We start from the raw sequence: 20,432 nt of genomic DNA, 5'->3' as shown, positions 1-20,432 counted from the left end.
TCTTGTTGCAGGGAAGAGAAGCCATGGCTCAAGAATTCTTTTTTGGGAGTGACCTCGGCTTGTCGGAGGTTTCCTGGGATGGAACGACGTTAATTGGATCATGGAGCCGTTGGGTTTGGAGGCGACGAGATCGATGGGTTCTGGGACATTTTGGGTCCTTGCATTTGATTTCAGTTTGATTCTGGGATATGTAAAGTTGTCATCGCCGGCTGGATCAACTGAGGCGTTGAAGGTGGTTCTTCGACCTGGTGGTGCTACGCTCGTGGCATGGGAAATCGCGAGGTAGTCGTCAGAGCAGTGAGTTTCATGCTGGGCTCCAATCCAGATCTATCTCTGAATCTAAGGTTGGGTTTGGGTGTGGGTCTTTTGGACTATGTTTTGCCTCTTGTCTTGGGCCTTTTGGATATAGACCTAGGATTCTGATGGGACAATGTTAAACGTGCAACAAGTGGAGATTCAGCCTGTTGAAACAGTGACAGAGATGAGGAAACTTATCTCTGCTGAGTTTGATTATTATTTTTAATCTGAGGGCAAGTCTAGGTTGATGTGGTTGATACTTTTTACTCTTTTTTGTACATTGATTTAGGCTTGTTTTTTAAGTGCTATAAACAATGCTGAAAATGTAGGTGAGTCATCGTGACCTTATTAGCTAGTTTTGTCTAGTCTTTAGGATCAACATATTGTTTTTTCTATCGGGTCATATGGGTGTGTAATCTTGATTCTGCTTACTGAATATATTTTCTCACTTTTCGATTAAAAAAATAACTCAAACTTAGATTACAACAAATAAAAATTTAAATAATTTATTCCAAGTCAATAATATGAAATTATGAAATATTTTATGACTATAATAAATAAAAAATATGTATATTTAATTGTTGTAATAAATGTAAAAATATGCATAAATTTTTTTAAAGATTTTGAAATTTGTTTATCTATTTTAGAGATAATATGGAGAACCTGTTGTTGGAGGTATCTTACAATATATATTTATAAGTAAATTACTAGTATTGATGAGACAAAACGATTATAAAATAAAATCACAACTCTGGCATATTATTACTCTGTAAAGCTAATATTAATGATAACTGATGGGTCTATGAATTCTTGATCGAATATACCATGGACAATAACGTATGTGAGTATATATGCAACTTACCATAACGTACTGCATTCTCTTGATTTTAAATCAAGTTAGTGATCACAATCGCATATACTTTAAGAGTTGTTGCAGAATGATTATATAGATGAAAAAGATGTACGGGGTAATTTATATATATTCCTCTACTTTTCCATTTGGTTTGCTTTAAACATGAGAAGTGTGGTAAAGTTTTTCTTTTCTTTTCTTCTTATATAGAAAGAGAGGGGTAGCAACTTGCAAGTCTAATGTCAAAATATAGTAGAACAACATTTACATAGAATGTCCTCACAGACTTCGATAAATGAATGAATCTAATTGTTTCTATGCTGGAAAACCGAGAACTTCTTACCTCTAGATCATTTGAACTATCCTTTTAAGAAAGTATACTAGCGCAACAAGTAGCCTTCTTTCACGATCTGATTTTGTCTGATCATGATATTACTCCGGTTGTATACTGTAGTTGATCTATATTGAATGAAATTCAGTTTAATAAAACAAAATAATCAATTATAACTTATAGGAAAGATTTATGGGACATTTGGTAAGTTATATAACTTATATTTAGTGGGCAGAGAATATAGTGAGAGAATCATCAAGTGTCCAATAATGATTGACAGTATAAGTATACTTCACCTTGCGGTGGTCCTTGTCATGTTTGTCTCTAAATCTCACTGCAATTTCTGCCAGATGATATGTTAAAAGTAAAAAGAAGCAATTCTGAAGAGATCATCTCTTTATTCCTCTCTCTCTCTCTCTCTCTCTCTCTCTCTCTCTCTCTCTCTCTCTCTCTATATGTGTGTTGTCACATCTGCTCTTTCATTAAAGTAGAATATGATTTGTTTCATGATTGTGGTTCTCTTTTTCCATCACTCCCCTATGATATAAAGGAATCCCGCAGTGCAAGATGATCAATAGCTGCTTAGTAGAGTTGTCAAATGGGCCTAAAAGCCCGAGTCCCGGCCGTTAAAATCGGTCAGAGTCCGTTAACGGCCCAATTTGAATCTATTATTGTAATAAACCGGTCCGGGTTGGATTGAGATATTTTGGCCATGAGCCCGGCATGGTCCGAGCCTATTTTTAGCCCGACATAGCTCATATCACGATAAATTTATGGGACGGCCCGTTAAACACATAATTTTATATTATTTATATAAATATTTAAACAATTATCATTATTAGACTGAATATTAGATTTTTTAAATTAAAATCTCTTGATTATTTCATTATTTTAATTACAATATCTCACAAATATTATCAAAATAGTGAAGAAAACGTCATTGTTTTGACATACATAATGTTTTAGAAATAATATTATGAAATATGTTGTAGTATTTAATTTATTTTTATTATTCTAAATAGTTATATAAAATAAGTATTCTACGTACATAATATTTTTTTATTTAATTGTCATAATTCTAATGGCCCGGCCCGTTTTTTGGCCCAACACGGGCTCGAGCCCTGCACGACATGGGCTTGGGCCGGTCTTAATATTTAAGTAAATGAGTCGGCCCATCCCAGCACGATAAATAAATAGGTCGGCCCGAACACGGTACGCATATGGTTTTGGCTCGCTTAAAATGAGCCGAGCCGGTCCGTTTGCCACCTCTACTGCTTAGTTATATTCAAGATTTGGTTTGTATCAAATACCATAAACAAAATGCGTACAGACGATATAACATAATTTGTTCTCTGTCTTGGTCACTTCTAATAAGATTTTCTTTGGGAGATTAGATACTGCTTAGGATAATTGTTTACACTCAACTATATAGAGTATTACAACTTAGATATACTTTATATTTTCGATGAGATAGATCATGTGCCAAGTGCGCTAGCTAATGTTGGTTCCTCATCGTGAGGCTTGATTTTGTAGGATGATGACTTGATGAGCCTGTTTTTAAAATCTTAATTTATTGATAAATGCTTGATCTTCCAAATGAACTTCCCGGGTTCTTTTGAATTATATATGGTTGAATGAGGAATGGTTATGGTTAGTATGGGCCCTGCTACTTTTGTTTAGTTAAGAGCCTCACATTACAGTACAATCTCTCGTTAAATTAATATCTGATTAATTAATAATTTTATTAAAATAATATTTTTACCGGTTCTGACTCGAAACTAACGTATTAAATTAATATTTCGTTAAATTTATAAAATAATAAAAAATTGAGAATTAATATAGACTCTATGGAATATATAAATTAATAATGACATAATTTATATAATAAAATTGTACATTTATGAGGATTTATTTAAAGAATTTTGTTGATTTTCATCAAATAAAATAATACAATATATCGAACAACATAATATTTTGAACAACGGTATATGTGATAAATTCAATAATATGGTGCATGAACAAAAAGTAAAACTTTTTTATTTGAAAAAAGGAAAAATATGTATTATACATTGATAAATTAATAAGTTATTATACATTGATAAATTAATAAGTTATTAATTAATTGATATATTAATATATTATTAATTTATCGAGATATTGATATACCGGTAAAATAATAAATTCCTTCAGTCCTGAGTCTATTAATTTATAGAGGTTTTACTGTATATTGTTTAAGTGTGACATTCAATGAATGAATGAATTCAAGAAAAGTGAATGTCACACTTAAACAATATTCATTCATTTATTGTTAGCCATGTTAAGGAAAATATGCCGAAATTAAACGCAATCATCCTTAGCATGCCTTCAGCTAATGAAGATAAGAAGAAATATTGATAGATGCGAGTTCTTGGAATGAGCGCAAAGTTGAAAATTTTCAATTAATATAGATCAAGGTGCATTGGCTGTTAAGATCTTCAAGACTTCATCAAAGATGATCGAGCTCATATGAACTAATATTGGTAAATGAGGAAACCAGCAACTAGTAGCTAGATTCTTGACAAGAAACGAGCAAATTACATGTTATTGGAATAATCTAAATTTTGGGGGCATTGATGTAATCATGAAACATCATACGCAAGTTAGCTTTTAAGGCTGCTTTCTAGATGATCTTTCAACAGATATGCTCTTAATTGCGGCATCAATTCTGCACATATTCATGAGAATCCATTGCATTTGGCAATAATATTTGTACATGATTGAAAAAATTAAAATGTTACATGCATGGTCCTGGTTGCCTATTTTTCTTTTTTAATTTTTTGCAATATTAACATTAGTGGCCGGAAATTTATTTCATCACCCTTCAGTCCTTCCCCAGCGTCTTCTTGAGTTGGCCTCTCGAGTAATAATAATAGGCAAGTAGCCAACTAAAAGTGAGACGCAAAGCTAGCTAGTTTAGATGAAATTGAATTGCTGAATTAAGAATTATATGATTATATTTGGGTACAGCTCAATGGCATGGAAATAAGATTGTCCACTTAGCAAGCTTTGTTACCACCCTGAAAATCATGCATATTTGGTCGACCTTTCTTTATGTTTGTAACAAGTACCTAGCATATTTTATTTTGGTTTTCTTTCCTTGACCGGGTAAACAAATCATCGTCCAACTACAGATTGATGCACTCAATATTGCACCTGATCATCTGCAGAAATATTTTTCGTTCAAATCACTACTACTATAAAGCCAACACCCCAAGTACTGGGCAGTTTATAGTAGAATTAATAATAGCAGTTCGGCCAATGTCCAACTCCCTCTACATGATACATCGATCAGATATATACGAGTTAATAAGCTGTTTGTTGATAACTTTCTCATGTTGTGAAGCATTATGTAACAAAGGGGGAAGAGGGGGGGGGGGGGGGGGGGGGGGGGGAAGAAAACGTATATCTCTCGTCTTTGGGTTTGGCATTGGGTATGACGTACTCGATCTACATTTCTCTTTGGATATATGATTGAAATTAATGGAAAAGGGCTGAAATGAAATAATAAGGCTTGCGCTATAAGAGTTTCCTCTGTTAAGCAGGAAATTGTTCAAGGCAATTGCATTTTCCCGGCTCTATACACGTCCCACATAGTACCTGCATATGTACGTGAAATATCAACCCCAGTCCAAAACCTTTGCGTGAGTGAACTACCACGTAAATGTAGAAGTGCCATGCAGTGGTAGACTTTAAGTTTCTAACTTCCTACATATACGTACGTACGTACGTACACTATATGTATACATGTAAGCTGAGAGGAAGTATACTCCCACCCCAGCTCCTCATTCTTGTTCTTCAGTCTCTTTTTGTTTCTCCATCAACTCTCTTTGTCTGTGTGTGGAAATGTAACCTATTGTTCTGCAGCTACTCTTCGTTTCTTGATCCCTCATCCTTCAATAACACTGTCCCTATATTGGAAAGCTTTATTATCAGTTTCTGCTGTTAGCTTAGCTTAAACCCCACAGCCAATCAGGCGAGGTTCACTATAGAATATAGATGACCCACGGCTGGATTGGATGAAAAACGCTAGTCTGTCAAACAAATATATTCGTCATATATATGGTGCTTATAAGTATCAATGTTGTATGCAGCCATCCATCTCCACGAAAATAGTTTTGAGCCTTTTTTTAATTGAGACCTGTTGAAAGAAGTAGCAATGTGCTCTGTCTAGAACTGATGAGGAGAAAGATAAATGTTACGCGCCCAGATTGCACCTATATATCCAGTTTAGGTTTTAAAAACTCGCGCAACTGTGAATTCAAAATGCTTTTTGGTGCATTACAGATGAGCATCAGGGCACGTATATGTTCATGCACATGCCACTCACGGTCATATTCTCATGGTTCGCTTGAATCACAACTTCTTCGGCACAGGGAAATCTCAAAGGTTATGGAACTGAGATTTGACTCATTTGAGGTGTTTTGAAATTTCAATTCGACCTGTCGTAGGCTCGTAGCTGCTTTGACATTCCACCAATGTTTTGAAGGCATGGGATCGGACTTGGTGGGTGCATAGCTCAACAAGAGTCGCAAGAGTAACAACTGCAATCATGGTGCTGGCTGACCGGCTGATCCCATTAACTGCCGTATCAAACAGCTTGCAAAGCTCCTGCCTCGATCACTCTAGTAAGTAGTACGTATAACTTCTGGATTATTCAGAAAAAAAAAAGTGTAACTTCTGGCTCGGCTATTCGACCAAATAGCTACATAGTAATATAATGGAAACTGATATGAAAGCAGTATGCTCATGTTGCAATCATCCCCATCAGAACTTGTATGGAGCAAACACAAACATATTTCTAAACAATCCTACGAAATAGAGTTTCTGAAGTTTTGGAATATATAAGCAGCAGACAGAAAAATAAAATAGCGATAAATGCAGATCACTACAGCGTACTGCCCCTACTGTGGCTACCCAGTATTTGCATTGGTTGTCCATTGTCCATTGTTGCCTTCCGGACCTAACTTCCATGACCATGTTCTTGTCTCGGATAACATATAGAGTACCATACTTAACAAATTAGGGGAGAATATGCGATTTCAGCAGAATGTCTCAGGCTTTGAAACCAGCAGAGAAAGAAATTTAATTACTGATCAGTAACCTTACTCTAGTAAGAAGCTTATCAATCTTATTCATTTTACCACCTGAATTATCAAAATGATAACATCAGTCTCAAAATGGTATCTACAAAAGCCAACATGCAGTTTACTACCAAATTTGATTCAACAAGAAAAAATAACTTCTAGTTGTTTACAGTTAGAAAGAATAATTTACCCAAGGAAAAGTACCTAGCCTATGTTATTATAATTATTTGGGACTATTCGAAAAATAATAATAGAACAACATGCCTTAGAGAACCCCATATAATTGTACAGATGGGACAGATGCTGCATCACTTCCCCTAGTTCAGATTCAGACTGCCTTGATGACACTGGTCTTGCCCTTGCTCAAGTCTGGTTCACTGGCTGGATTTGGATGAAATGCAGATTGCCTGGATGTCTCTCCTAATGATGTTAGATAGAGGGGGGAAGGATTGCTTTGGAGACTCTCGGCCTCTCCTAGAAAGAGCTGAGACATACCCACTAGAGTATCAACATTGACAGGTTCCTTGGGAAGGATAGGAACCGGCTTTAAGACCTGCGGATGATGAGAAGCGTCGCCTCCATTTTCTATAATCAGAGGACCTGCAGTTTGCCATACAGGATATGGAAAAGGCAGATATGCTGGGATGAAGCCGGGACTAACTGGAGGGTAACCATTCGGATACCCATTGAATCTCATAACAGGCTGATTATCAGGTTCAATAATTGCTTTTTCTTCTTGTGTGCTTTCCATAGGTCTGCTGCATTCTGAACCGAGAGAAAGATTTAATGATGGAATAGCATTAGAATCTTCAGATTCTCTTTCCTCCTGACAAGAAGGCAGCAAAACTTGTTCATCTGGCATATGAGAGGGATCCATGGCCTGGGAAACAGATACCAGATTAGCTAGTCAAATGAGAGGCTATCTTCTGTTTTGGTTCTTTCTTTTTGGGCGAAGACCAACACATTTACACACAAACACAAGATGAGAAAACTAAGTGCCTTCAATATTTTCAGAAATACTTTGATGTTTTCAATATGCATGTGTAAATAAATGACAGCATGGAAACCCATTAATGTGTCTGATTTGTGTGTTCAGAGATGTGTGTATATATGGGGGAAAACGCAAAAAGAATCACAAACCATGTCAGGGGCCATGTCAAAGAGACTGGAGCGTCTCTTTCTTCTGTTAGAATTACTCTGCCGGATAAAATACTTTTGGGCATGGCTTGCCACCTGAGTAGGGGTCCTAGTCACAACATAATTTCGCGCTATTCCACGCCAGTCTCCTTTCCCCAATTTCTGAAGCCCAATTAAGAACATCCGATGCTCCTCTTCTGTCCATGGGACTCCTGAGAACCAAAGCCAATACAGAGAAGTAAGCCACAGAACTCCACAAATAAGAACACATAAATTGGGTTGATAAAATAACAAAAAACGACACAAAATGCTAGTCACATCTTGAAAGATTAGAGAATTCAAATGCAAATATAACTTGCTGTTCCATCAAATCCCACATGCTGCATGACAACAATTATTTCTAACCCGCAACTGATCAGTCAACCGACTAAGATAACAGAAAGTATTGATGATATCCATAAGAACTATCTTTGTTTTGGATTGTGGGGATCCAACCATTTCTTAAAGAAGCAAACCAAGCTCAATAATGGACTTTCAAATCAAAAGCCGAGATCATGTATGTAACAATTAAACATAAAAATTTCCATCAGGAATCACCTGAAGTAGAAGAGCACAAGGAAACATTTATCTATAACCCTGATGCCAAAAATGATCCCGATGAAAGTCAATATACTATCATAAAACTATCGGAAAACCAGTTCCAAAAGGTAAAAACTGATAAACTTCAAGCTTTAAATTTCACTTTTATACTTTGGACAGAATATGATCAAAAGAAATTCAAATTCTTAAATGAAGCACAAAACAAGTGAGCTTTGATAAACAAGGGAAAAAAACATACACCTCATTATCATAGAAAAAGCACAATAAAAGTGAACTATGATAAAGAAAAAAAAAAGGTATACTTAAGTTAGAAGGCTCCACTCTATGGAGCCAATCGCGCTGAAAAGCGCTCGGATGCAGACTTCTAAGGATAGCTAATTCTAGAAAAGAAACACAGGCAGCTCTATTTACACTAGATTATAGTACAATCATAGACGGTACAATACTCTCGGCAATCCACTTTGTACCCTCAACTCAAAGATGATACACAAAAAGTAGCAACTTTCCAATATGCTATAAAAAAAAGTTCTGCACTCAACTTCTATTAATTCAATGCTTTTAGGTACAACAAATGAGTCACCACTCCTCAATTGACTATACATCATAGCTTAGTAGTTATAGAAGATGCATCTACCACTGATGGTTATAAGAAAGATCATTACGCTCTTACGTTTCAAATGCAATTAACTGCTTTACCACCAAACCACAAATATATCGAAAAGAACTATCCACACCCACCCGAGAGTAGAAAGGCTAGCAAATCCATACCAACAAGGACATTAGACCTACACTAATTCAGGGCCATAAAGTACACAAAACACAGACACCTACTCCTACAATGTGGGATCGCCAAGACTAAAACATTCAATCAATAATTAATTTAAACCTGAAGTCAAACGCATCATTTCATTCTAATTAAAACTCAATATGCTGACCCAATAAAGAAGCAAATTTCAGGAACTAATGAGCTTCCCCAATAAAGTTACCAACGAATTTTAAACCAGAATTCCAGAAAAGCTTAAAAATTATTACTTTGCATTATAATCCAATCAAAAACCAAATTTAACTCCTCAAATTGAAATTAAGCTCGGTAAAATAAGAGATAGTAATAATAATAAAGGTAAAACCTTTTTTACGATCAACACGGCGATTGGTGGAGGAGGAAGCGTGGGCCGGGTCGTCGGATAAGTACCCGTCGCGGACGTGAAGCGGGTCGTGGAGCGGCGGAGAGTCCGGGTTGGGAGACGAGGACTGGTAGTGGGAGGCCATGGAGGACAGGTTCCCCATGCTAGCGCTCTTCTTAATGATGGAGCCATCGGTGAGCTTGACGCCAAAGAGCCTCACGCCGCCTCCGGAGGACGAGCAGGAGGAGGAGGAGGCGCCGCCGCCGCCGCCGCGCGAGGGGCACGTGCGGGAGTTGTGGCCGTTGTTGCTGCAGTGGGAGCAGCGCCGAGTCATGGAGGAGTGACTCGGCGGGGCACCGGGGGTCAAAAGTGATCGCGACTCGGTGGTCCGATCAGAGAGAAGGGGAGGGAGAGAATCGCAGAGAGAGAGAGAGATTGTGTTTTTGGTTTTTGTGGTTTTCCGGTGGTGGTTTATATTTGGGGAGAGTGAAGGGTAAAATAGGAAGAACGGTGGGTTTTTGTGGGATTAGAGAGAATGGAGGGAGGGATGAGGAAGAGGGGGTGAGGGTGGAATGACGGTTGTACCCTTTTGTATTGGGTTAATGTTCTTTCCTTTTCGAGGAGTCTCTATCCTGGATCTTGGTTGGTGTTGTGGCTTTGGGAGGATTTTATTTTTCTAATTTTGGTTGGGATTTTATAGGGCGAGAAACTTTTTTTTTGGATTGAGTGTTGAAATTGTTGATTGGAATATCCTTTTGGGAGGATAAAAGGTGGTGATGGATAAGGAATGTTTATGTATCAAAACACAAATTCGGATTTTAGTGTTGGTAAAACAGATAATTTCCCACTGGATATATTGCATTTGTGTGATAAAAGATGGGTTCAGAGTGAGACATTAATCAATTGATTTTCTTTGAAGGGTTAATTGATTGATTTACATAACCTAAGATAAATTTTCATGAGCTAGTGTCATGATACGTTTTTTTTTACATCATTGTCACACTTCATAATTTTAGGGCTAAAATGACCAAAAATGTTTGCCCAATCATCTAATGTCCAGCAGTGTGTATATTAAGAACTCACAGTCGGATAGCTTATGGAAACAAATAAAAATATTTAATTAGTGAAAATTTTCAAATTAATGGGTTGGACGGAAATTTAAAAGCTGAATTAACAGTGTATAATTACGAATTATTTCAATCGCTCCTATGATTTGATGATCCATCAAAGGCAACAGTCCCAAATCACATTCATTTGTTTTCTTGGATGGGATAAATCACATTCATAGGTTGATTTCTTAGTTGTAGTCATAAGTTAAGAATATTATCTAAGAACATAGATTAGTGGCCATTTGTACGGACACGTGATGCTAGCACAAGATAATATGTTACAAAAATTCATACGAGGGGACTTTAAACTTTGAAGATACGGCTTAAAGTCACGCTTTGCAAAAGACTACATGCATTGTTTTGATTTTGTCACACAAAGAATCTCGAGTCACCCTCTTGATCGTTACCACATGAAGATGACTACAAGAAAGAAAAGGAATAATCAAGTAGAGGCTCAACTAAGTTTCCTTTTGGTGGGTTCAGATGAACTTCCTGGAATCTGTAACCCAGACTTTTGTGTATAATTCCAACTTGATGTGATTGAGGATTTGAATAGATAACTTGCTTTCTTGTTTACAATGTGATTGTGCATGCGGGTGTGTGAAAGTGAATTAATTTGGATATGGGTTGATTAAAAAAATTATGACTTTGACTGTCCAAATTAAATAAATTTATCGTAATTTATCCATATAAATTAAGTAAGATAAATGATGTAATTTTTTTTCTCAGAGATTAATCTGCCGTGAGAGATCATGTAAAAACGCTTTTTGAGAGACTAAGTAAGAATAATTGAGATTTAAACTTTATTTAACGTTGGCGGGGTTTGAACATGGGTACGAGGGATTCTCACACCAAGGCTTACAAACTCCAATTACAAGATGATGTAATTGATTTAACCGTTTCTTTTCAATTGTAGCGAGTCGAAATGGACGTTGACTCATTTACACAATCTTAAATGAAGAGTAGAAGAGCATTACGAGTTTCCAACTGGAGCTCATCAGTCATCACCACAAAACTGTCAAGTTTAAACAATATACTACACTAGTAACTACTTCAAGGAAAATTCAAAATGTACGAGGATGTGAACGTTTCTAAAATGATTTTTAAAAAGATTGCATCTGCATGGTTTTGATTTTCCTAATGCATCCTCTTATTGTCATATTCCAAAGGAATATGCATGTAAAAGTTCCTTATCAATCTGTTTCCAGAATCTGCTGAAGATCCAACCACTCGTTTGAAGCAGATTGAAGCCTTATCTGCTTCCTTCTATCACTTGGCTGCTACTGAACCCCAAATCCTTCTTTGCATTTCAGTTCATGTGTTTTGTTTTTCCCTTCTTTGTTGAAATCATCCAACTTGATCAACACTATAATCCAAAGTTCGACGATCCAAATTGGAGGCATGATAGCAACTGATCATAAGAGCTCGTATGAGACACACTGCATGCATAAGCTTTGCCAAATGTGACTGCAAGTTGGGTTTGTGGCAATCTCTGTTATTTTCTTTGTTCAGTTTTCTTCCGAGAGAGCTCTCAACATAGTTCTTAAAAGCGTACACGCGTCTTCGTTCGTGAGGACTGAGGAACATCTAAGCAGGAAGGAGATGGTGTAAGAAAGGTAACTTGAGGTTTATTTCATGTAAAATTTTAGAGTTCATAACATTTCCAAATTATATTTTAACTCCTGACCAACAACTACCTGCACTCGTCCTACTTTTCATCTACCATATGAGCTACATTACAGAAGTGGGAAGGGATAAAACCAAAATAATGGAAGGAAATTAACAAAATATAAAAGATATAATGACTAATTCATTTTTGACTGTAGTGAACCACGGTACAACCACCACAACGGAAGAAACTTCAAATATCTTCCTAGCTCCTGGGAAGGAGCTTCAGAGATTTCACCGGAAACTTCGGTAGTTGGGGCTGTACATACAGCTTTCAGCATACTGGAACAGATCCTTTGGCTGGGGGAGGCGCGTAGCCAAACCTACAAAGCACATTTATGAGTGTTAGCATCTAAGGTTATCAGTTCTATATATAAAGCTTGTAAAGGCTTAGCCAGTGAGAAAAGACTAACCGAGTTCATATGATTTAGCAGCTACTTTGGCAGCAATATGTGCTGAAATCTCTCTGATGTTAGTAAATGGAGGGTATATAAGTCCCTTGTCAAAGTCTTCCTGGGATACCTGTGAAGCCAAGGCTTCAGCTGTTCCAAAAGAACATACATGGCATAAGATGTCAAGGGTCATTATAAATACAAAATCCTCTGTTTTAGTTGAATCTAATTAACACTGCCTAAAATAGAACTCTCCAGTCTCTAATGGTATCTATACTTTTAAAAATTTATTACAAGACAAAGATCTCTAATGGTATATGACACTACATAATTACTACGTTTTTGTATACTTACAGGCTGCCAGAAGCATGTCATCATGAACACGAATGGTACCAGACATTAATAGGCCCAGACCAAATCCAGGGAAGATGTAGGCATTATTAGACTGGAAAAACAAAACAGTTAGAAGCCAACATGATCCAAATGATCTTTCTGACCAAGAGGTCTAGTCCTTGTACTGTAAGAAATGATAGTTGAGGTCATTAGCAAACTATCAACACTTCATACCTGGCCCGGAGTGTAAACCTTTCCCCCGTATTCAACTGGTGGGAATGGGCTTCCACTGCAGTAAATGGCACGACCCTGAATAAAATATTAGCAGCATAAGAACTATGAAAGAAAACAAATCACTCCGACCATCCAGTATCTACTGAGTGATACAACTTTAAGCAATGTATCATTACCTGTGTCCATGTATATGCTTCTTCTGCAGTACACTCAGATTGTGATGTTGGGTTGGAGAGGGCAAGAATAATGGGTCTCTAAAAGAAGTTCATATAAGAATATTGTCAGCCCTCTACTAGGAAGATGCAATTTCTCAAATATATGATAACTAACAAAGAAAAGGACCAATGGTGGCAATGAATGAACACCGACAAACTTAGGGTGCGAAAGGCTTTAGACCACGCCATGGCTTGCAATGCAGACATTTTACATCATGTATAAATACTGTTCACACTCATGGAACAACCGAAAAACAAATAAATAGAGAATTCAGAATTGTATACCTCATTGTTGGTGGCCATAGCCTCAACCACTTCTTTAGTAAATGTTCTTCCTACTCCTGACGTTCCAATCAACACTGTTGGCTTAATTGCCTGAATATGAAGGATGCGAACATTTAGTGACCCAGAACAATCTCCCATAAAGTGTTTTGTTGTCTGGAGAGAGAGAGAGAGAGAAATTCTCACATTAACAGCATCTACCAGAGTCGTTACAGGTTCATGTTCGTGAGCCCAAGGCTTTTTAAAATGTTGGAGTGATTCCAACCGGGAATTAACAATCAATCCCTGCAAATAATTTTATTAACAAATTAAAATTGATGGAAAGAAACAACTAAAAGTCTACATCAGAAAGATGAGAATTAGATCAGCTCTCACTACCTTTGAGTCGACAAGCCAAACCTTCTTGCGGGTCTCTTCCACAGGAGCATTTGTCTGCAATGAAAACAAAGCACTTTAAAAATGTGTCCAAATTTATTCTGACACCAGTTTTGATAAGAAAAGCTTTTTTCGTTTTACAAAGTAAACATGCGAAGACGAGATCATGACCTGCTTAGAGATTTCAAGGGCTATAAGCTCCGCTATGCCAGTGCCGGCCTGGAACCATGAAACAACAAAGGAGACCCAATAAAATACAGTAGTAGCATAAGGGACATCAATTATGGTCATTTGACAATTGAGGTGGTCATTTGACAATTGAGGGAGACCCAACAAAATACAGTAGTAGCATAAGGGACATCAGTTATGGCCATAGGACAAGTGAAGGATCTCCCACAGAGAAATGATAGGGGAGGGTTTTGGACGACATACCACTAAAGAATCAAGTCAATCAGCCCCTAAATTTTTTAAACTTCCATCTTACTCGTTAACAATGTACATCAATATGAATTCACAGAGTTATCCTTGTGACTTAAATAGAAAATTGCACGCAGCGACCTTAGATGTACTCACCTCTCCAGCACCAAGGAATAAAAATGTGTGATCAGCTAAGGATCCCCCTACTAACTTCAAAGATGAAATAAGTCCTGCAAGGACCACAGATGCTGTCCCCTGGAATAAATTCGATAATATTAAACATAAAAATCTCTAAGTTACTTTACTTCAGATGTCATTATTGTAAATCCTCCACAGCTTACTTACTTGAATGTCATCATTAAAAACAAGATGAGTTGCACCGTACTTCGATAGAAGATCAAAAGCATTGTGGTTTGCAAAGTCCTCAAACTACAGAGCAAGAAAAACTGAATCAGCAATGCTTATTCAAAAGAGGAATTTGTAAAGGTCAATGAAAATGACAAAAAATTGAAGGCTGACACTGTTCATCACCAAATACCTGAACAAGAACTTTCTCTCCATAATTCTGTTTGACAGCAGTCATGAATTCTTGAAGGAGTTCTGCATATTCCTAAAGCAAGAAGATAAAACCTACTTAAGTAAATCCACAAACAACATAACTCGTATCAAATGACTTGAACCAAAACATATATATATATATATATATATATAAACCTGCCCAGTTGCCCTCTTTTGCCTGAGCCCTATGTAGAACTCATCATCCAACAGCTTCTCATTGTTTGTACCCACATCAATGGTTACAGGCAAGCACTGAATCAATTAACAAGATGGTCAGTGATTATAGGTAACAAAGACAAGTGATATGCATGCTGATGTGTTACTGTTCTTTTGATGTGCTCTCCATTAATTAAGTAGATACTTACAGCAGATGGACGAACACCTCCAAGTGCCGTGTACAGAGAAAGTTTGCCAACAGGTATACCCATCCCCTGAAATTATATCATATATAAATAAAAATTGGCAACTTGGTACCAGGAAGGTGAAACAAAGTGTTTCACATTGATAATCATGTATCTCGTTTTGGTTATCAACAAAACTTGACAAAAAATTCATATTAATTACATGACAGCCAAGATCCCCCAGCCCTAAGATACGCTCTCCGTCAGTAACAACAATGACTTGAATATTCTTCTCTGGCCAGTTCCGCAACACTTCAAGAATCTTTCCCCTTACAGATTCCAAAAAAGAAACAGCATTCAGCTTTAAAACTTAACTTCAGCTAAAAACATCACAATGTATTTGAGTTGGAACATACTTTTCTTTCAAACTTATGAATAGACCCTGGGGACGCTGAAATATGCTTCCATATTTTTGGCAAGCTTCACCGACTGTTGGAGTATAAACAACTGGGAGTAATTCCTCAACATGCTCAATAAGAAGCTTGTAGAATAGCTTCTGGTTTCTTTCCTAAAAGTATGATTGCACATAAATAGAGTTAACCAAATTGTTTCAATGGTCCAGGATGAGGATAGAATACAAAATTATTTGAATTATGGGTACCTGAAGATCCATCATGGCTATATACTTCTGCAGGGGAACTTGATACTGGCGAATGGCGTTTATCATTTTCTTCACCTGTTGAGTAGATTAGCAGACAAGGTGTAACCATGTAAGAGATTACCATTATTATGTGAAATTATATATGGAGGAAAAATAGTTCAATTTTCAGTGCAAGTATAAGCTGATTAGAAGACCTGAAGTTCTTGAGAAATGACAACTGGTGGGAGAAGACCACGCAAGTAGTGGGCATCTCTCTCCTTTTCAGAAAAGGCAAGACCTTTGTTGTGGTGTGGATCTCGTATCAAATTATAGCCACTGATACAACAAAAGGAAAAAGTAAAAAAGTATGAAAGGTGCCAATGATATATCATCGCACAGAATTTCTTTCCTTTTCTTATATTCAATTTCAATTTCAACTGCACAAAGCAGGACATTATACTGAGCCATATATGAATAACAGCAGCAGATACTTAAGAACACTGGTCCTCATTCTTCTAAAAGAAATGAAAAAAAAATTACAGACAACCACAGTACCTAGTCTCCATAAATTGTGCATAAATTATTTAACATATCTCTCTCCAAAGATTTGACCTCGAGAAAATGTAAATCCGTAAAAATGGAGTGTGTTTTAGCAAGTTCAAATAAACATGTCGCTTCGCCAGCAAAATGTTCTACATTTTCATACCAACTAACATGGAGCAGCTTTGGTTTGCATCAGACTCTTTTTTATGGTTGCATCTTACGATTCTTCATACATGTTAGTTCTACGAGTAGTATTACTTTGCTAAGCAGATGCCTAGTCTGATTTAAAAAAAAAACATCTGCAAGAACCAACAAAGTAATTGACTACTGAATTAAACATCTTTATTGTCAGATATCATTCTTAAGTATATGTTATACATCTCTAGATAACTCAGCGACCAGCTTAGAATGATCACTATCAATTTAAGGAAATATTTTATTTAATTATGTGACTTCCACACATAAAAGGCAAAAAAAACATAGATGTCATCCAAATTATAATCATCAAGAACAACACACATGATACGACGATAATACCAATGACAATGACAATAATAATAATAATAATATTAATAGCAAAAAGCATATCAACCTTGCAACAGACACACACCAGGGCGTGACAGGTTGGTCCTCGCTGGCAGTATCCTCACCGTACACGTCTCTGTCACCACCATGAACGGTAGATTTCAGCTCAACTGCTTCTTTCGCTGTGTTCTCCATCACTACGCTCCCATTTCTTTCACCTTTCCTGGCGGCGTTCGTCCCCACCGCCACCACTCTCAGCGGCGGCGCCCGCCTCATCTGCCCCTGAGAGAACGGCCCACCATTCCCACAAATGTCAGGGTTCCCCTGCAACCAAAATTTTCAAACAATAATGAATCAGTCAAGAAATATAAAGATTAAAACTTTTTTACCAAAAATGAAAACTTTATAAAAAATGATGAGACCCAGAACTGAAAATCGGATTCACCGATTTCGAATTGGTTTGTATGAATCAATTGGGGATCAGAAACCCAGAAAGACTCAAGATTTCAATGTGGGAAAATCAGATGACATGTAAAATGGACAAAAAAATCTGCTTTGAATTTTCTTGGGGTGAATGTGAAATTCAATTCAGTGATCTGAGAAATGGGTTTGATAAATATGTCTGTTTACCAGGAAGCAGCTTCTGTTGAGCGACATCATGATGACTGATAGGTAAAAGATAGTCTTTCGCTTCTGCTTCTCTCTCTATAGAAACAGAGAGAAAATGGATAAAGAGATAGAGAGAGAGTGAGAATGAGATGTAGGAGACTGACTAACTCTTAAGAAACTCTCCTTGATTTTCTCTCCTCTCAGACTCCTGAAACCTGAAGGAGAGATCAGAGGACGACACAGGCTTTTATAAGGGCTCTCTTAATTGTATGCAACTGAATCTGTACCAAATTACTTATGTACCCTTTCACTATCCCATTTTTCTTTATTTTATTTGGGGTATAATTGACAAAGATTGCGATCACATGTGCCGCGGGACCATGGTATGTTTGGGCCTAGGTTGAAGTTTGGTTCTGATCCTTGTCGTGGTTCATGCCTTCATGGAAATGATGGAATAGATCACTTGCAAAGTTGCGATGTTCATAAATTCGGTTTCGGTGGAACATCGGAGATTTGAGCTTGATGGAGTTTCAGTCGAGTATGTAAATATTAGTTTCGAATGTATTTCGATTATCGCTTGGATATTTGCAATTTATGGGAATTTATTCAATTCTTTGGAAATTTGGAATTGGATGAATATGAACCTTGGATACGTGATAGTGACTAGGTATGCCGCATCATAAAGGGCAGGATTGGAGATGACAAGACGTGTGTCAACAATGGAGGGGATGATGAAAGGAGGAAGGGTGAAGGTGTGGTGAGGTTCATTGCAAGATGCATGGAGTTGTTCTGCATGGGATATCGACAGGGCTGCTTACTCCTTGGTTTGGAGTTCTACCTTTCTTTGATATAACCTTTGGAGTTTGTCTTCATAGTAAAACATCACATAGAACTCTCAATCAGTTGGATTTAAGGGTTGGAAATGCGCATAGGTAATGGCTTAGCCTTCTCTTTCAAGAAACTTTTGCGTAATAAGAAATTTCCCCAAGATTGTTGGGATGATCCCAGCCTCTTGTTTTCCTTTGTCTTCATGTTTAATGAGTTTTATGTATTTCCTCTTTTAGTGTATGGTGTAGATTGGATGGTTTTCTTGTCATGTTCAAGTCCTAATCAACTTGACATCATCCTTCGCAGTTGTATCTTGTTTTATCATGCACTTGAGATTTCAATATTAGCTAGCCAGAGATTTGCTTGTCGAGAGATAAAAGCCATTTTTTATACGTAATCAAATGCCCCCAAAGAAACGGTAAGTAATAAAGTTAGCATATCTTAAGTTCTAAAATATGAAATTTTGTGTATTATATACCTTATGTGACATGGAAATATGAGTGTGGCCGTGTAGCCGTGCAATCAAAAACAAAAACAATTATCACAATGGGGTCTTCAACAAAAAACAATTGGATTAGACTCATTGGATTATGAGTATTTTTTTTTTCGTCAATGAATTATGAGTAATTGAGTATACCCATATAGATACGTAGGCATACGAGTTATGTGTTGGTGGGAGGGAATAGCATGAATATGTGGGTACCTGATAATAATGTCATGGGGTTCAAAATATTTCATGACACAAAATAGTAAACCATCGTTATCTTAATTAATAGTTGTCATCTCTTACCTCGTTGCTTGTATCTTAGCCATGAATTTGTAATCATTTTTCAAAACTTAATCAAACTTCTTGATGTTTTCATATTAGACGCCTTCATTTTCTATAGTCATCTATGGTATGAGTTATACAGGAATGTTTTTGACCTAGACTTGTATAGGAATGTTTATTAGGTCAAGAAAACAACGATATATTCTTTAGTGTGTTCGAATAAATCTCAAGAATGAGCTCACATGTATATTATATATGCTACGTGACAGGGGCGGAACTAGGATTTGAAACCTATAAGGGTTCAAGTATAGTTTATGAAATTGACCTTATATTAAAACTGCGTAATAAAATGATTGAACTTACAATTTTGTGTAATTTCTCGTAGAATTCGTTCTTTTTCAAATGAAGGGAATTTATAGAATACCAAAAACTACTAGTACATATATTAAGATGTTTGGAGATCCTAAACTAGTTAAAATATAAAAAAGTACAAAAGTAAAGAAAGTTAGTAATTTATCCATTTGTTAATTCAAGCTTTTTTTGTTTTTTTTGTAAATGCATAGAATTTTATATTTTTAGATCAAAAGAAATCAATTATTTTATCTATTTTGATTGGTATGGGATAAAAACAAGTCAAAATACTCCTAATATAATTAAATTGTCATTTCAATTGATTGGTTATGATAAATTCTAGGGAGTTGATGATGAAATTAAGTAAGAATTGAACTAACTTTATATATTAATTAACTAACTAAGGAAGCAAATATCAAATATGCTAAAACCCATGGGGATCTGAACCCCTTCATACTTCATAATAGATCCGCCCCTACTACTTGCATGTACATTCGATAACTGCGCGCCCAATTCTAGGGCTCGTCAACGGGCGGACCGACCCATAAGTGGTGGGCCCGGACCAGGCAGTAGTATATTTAAATAAGTGACGGGGTTGGATCGGGCCAGATATTTTCATAAATATGAAAATCCAAGCCCACCCACTTAAAGCGGGCTTTTGCGGGCTTGTATTAGAGAAAAACATAATAATCTTATTTAAGGGTTTGGAACAATAAAAAAATTATTAGAAAACATTCTAAAAAATGTCACAAATAAATTCTAATTTTGAAATATTGTCGAT

General features: G+C 36.6%; 2 protein-coding genes across 2 annotated transcripts; both read right to left on the bottom strand.

Moving 5' to 3' along the window:
* Nucleotides 1-6,657: 6,657 nt before the first annotated feature.
* LOC126798868 (transcription factor MYBS3) lies at nucleotides 6,658-9,938 on the bottom strand. Its single transcript, XM_050525944.1, has 3 exons — nucleotides 9,466-9,938; nucleotides 7,742-7,950; nucleotides 6,658-7,481 (listed from the first exon to the last, which is right to left on the bottom strand). Exons 1-3 carry the CDS (start codon nucleotides 9,794-9,796, stop codon nucleotides 6,930-6,932), a joined length of 1,092 nt encoding a protein of 363 aa, XP_050381901.1. The 5' UTR covers nucleotides 9,797-9,938; the 3' UTR covers nucleotides 6,658-6,929.
* Nucleotides 9,939-12,174: 2,236 nt separating this feature from the next.
* LOC126800768 (NADP-dependent malic enzyme) lies at nucleotides 12,175-17,902 on the bottom strand. Its single transcript, XM_050528179.1, has 20 exons — nucleotides 17,725-17,902; nucleotides 17,162-17,418; nucleotides 16,242-16,362; nucleotides 16,048-16,122; nucleotides 15,803-15,954; nucleotides 15,610-15,715; nucleotides 15,411-15,476; nucleotides 15,202-15,297; nucleotides 15,026-15,097; nucleotides 14,833-14,916; nucleotides 14,644-14,742; nucleotides 14,242-14,289; nucleotides 14,074-14,127; nucleotides 13,882-13,980; nucleotides 13,699-13,788; nucleotides 13,375-13,452; nucleotides 13,199-13,273; nucleotides 12,986-13,076; nucleotides 12,653-12,781; nucleotides 12,175-12,562 (listed from the first exon to the last, which is right to left on the bottom strand). The coding sequence occupies exons 1-20, from the start codon at nucleotides 17,752-17,754 to the stop codon at nucleotides 12,474-12,476; spliced, it is 1,911 nt and encodes a 636-aa protein (XP_050384136.1). The 5' UTR covers nucleotides 17,755-17,902; the 3' UTR covers nucleotides 12,175-12,473.
* Nucleotides 17,903-20,432: the final 2,530 nt, after the last annotated feature.

Source organism: Argentina anserina, chromosome 6, assembly GCF_933775445.1.
Source record: "Argentina anserina chromosome 6, drPotAnse1.1, whole genome shotgun sequence".
NCBI lineage: Eukaryota > Viridiplantae > Streptophyta > Magnoliopsida > Rosales > Rosaceae > Argentina > Argentina anserina.
Note: the sequence above shows the minus strand (reverse complement) of the source record. Positions and strands in the feature narration are given on the sequence as shown.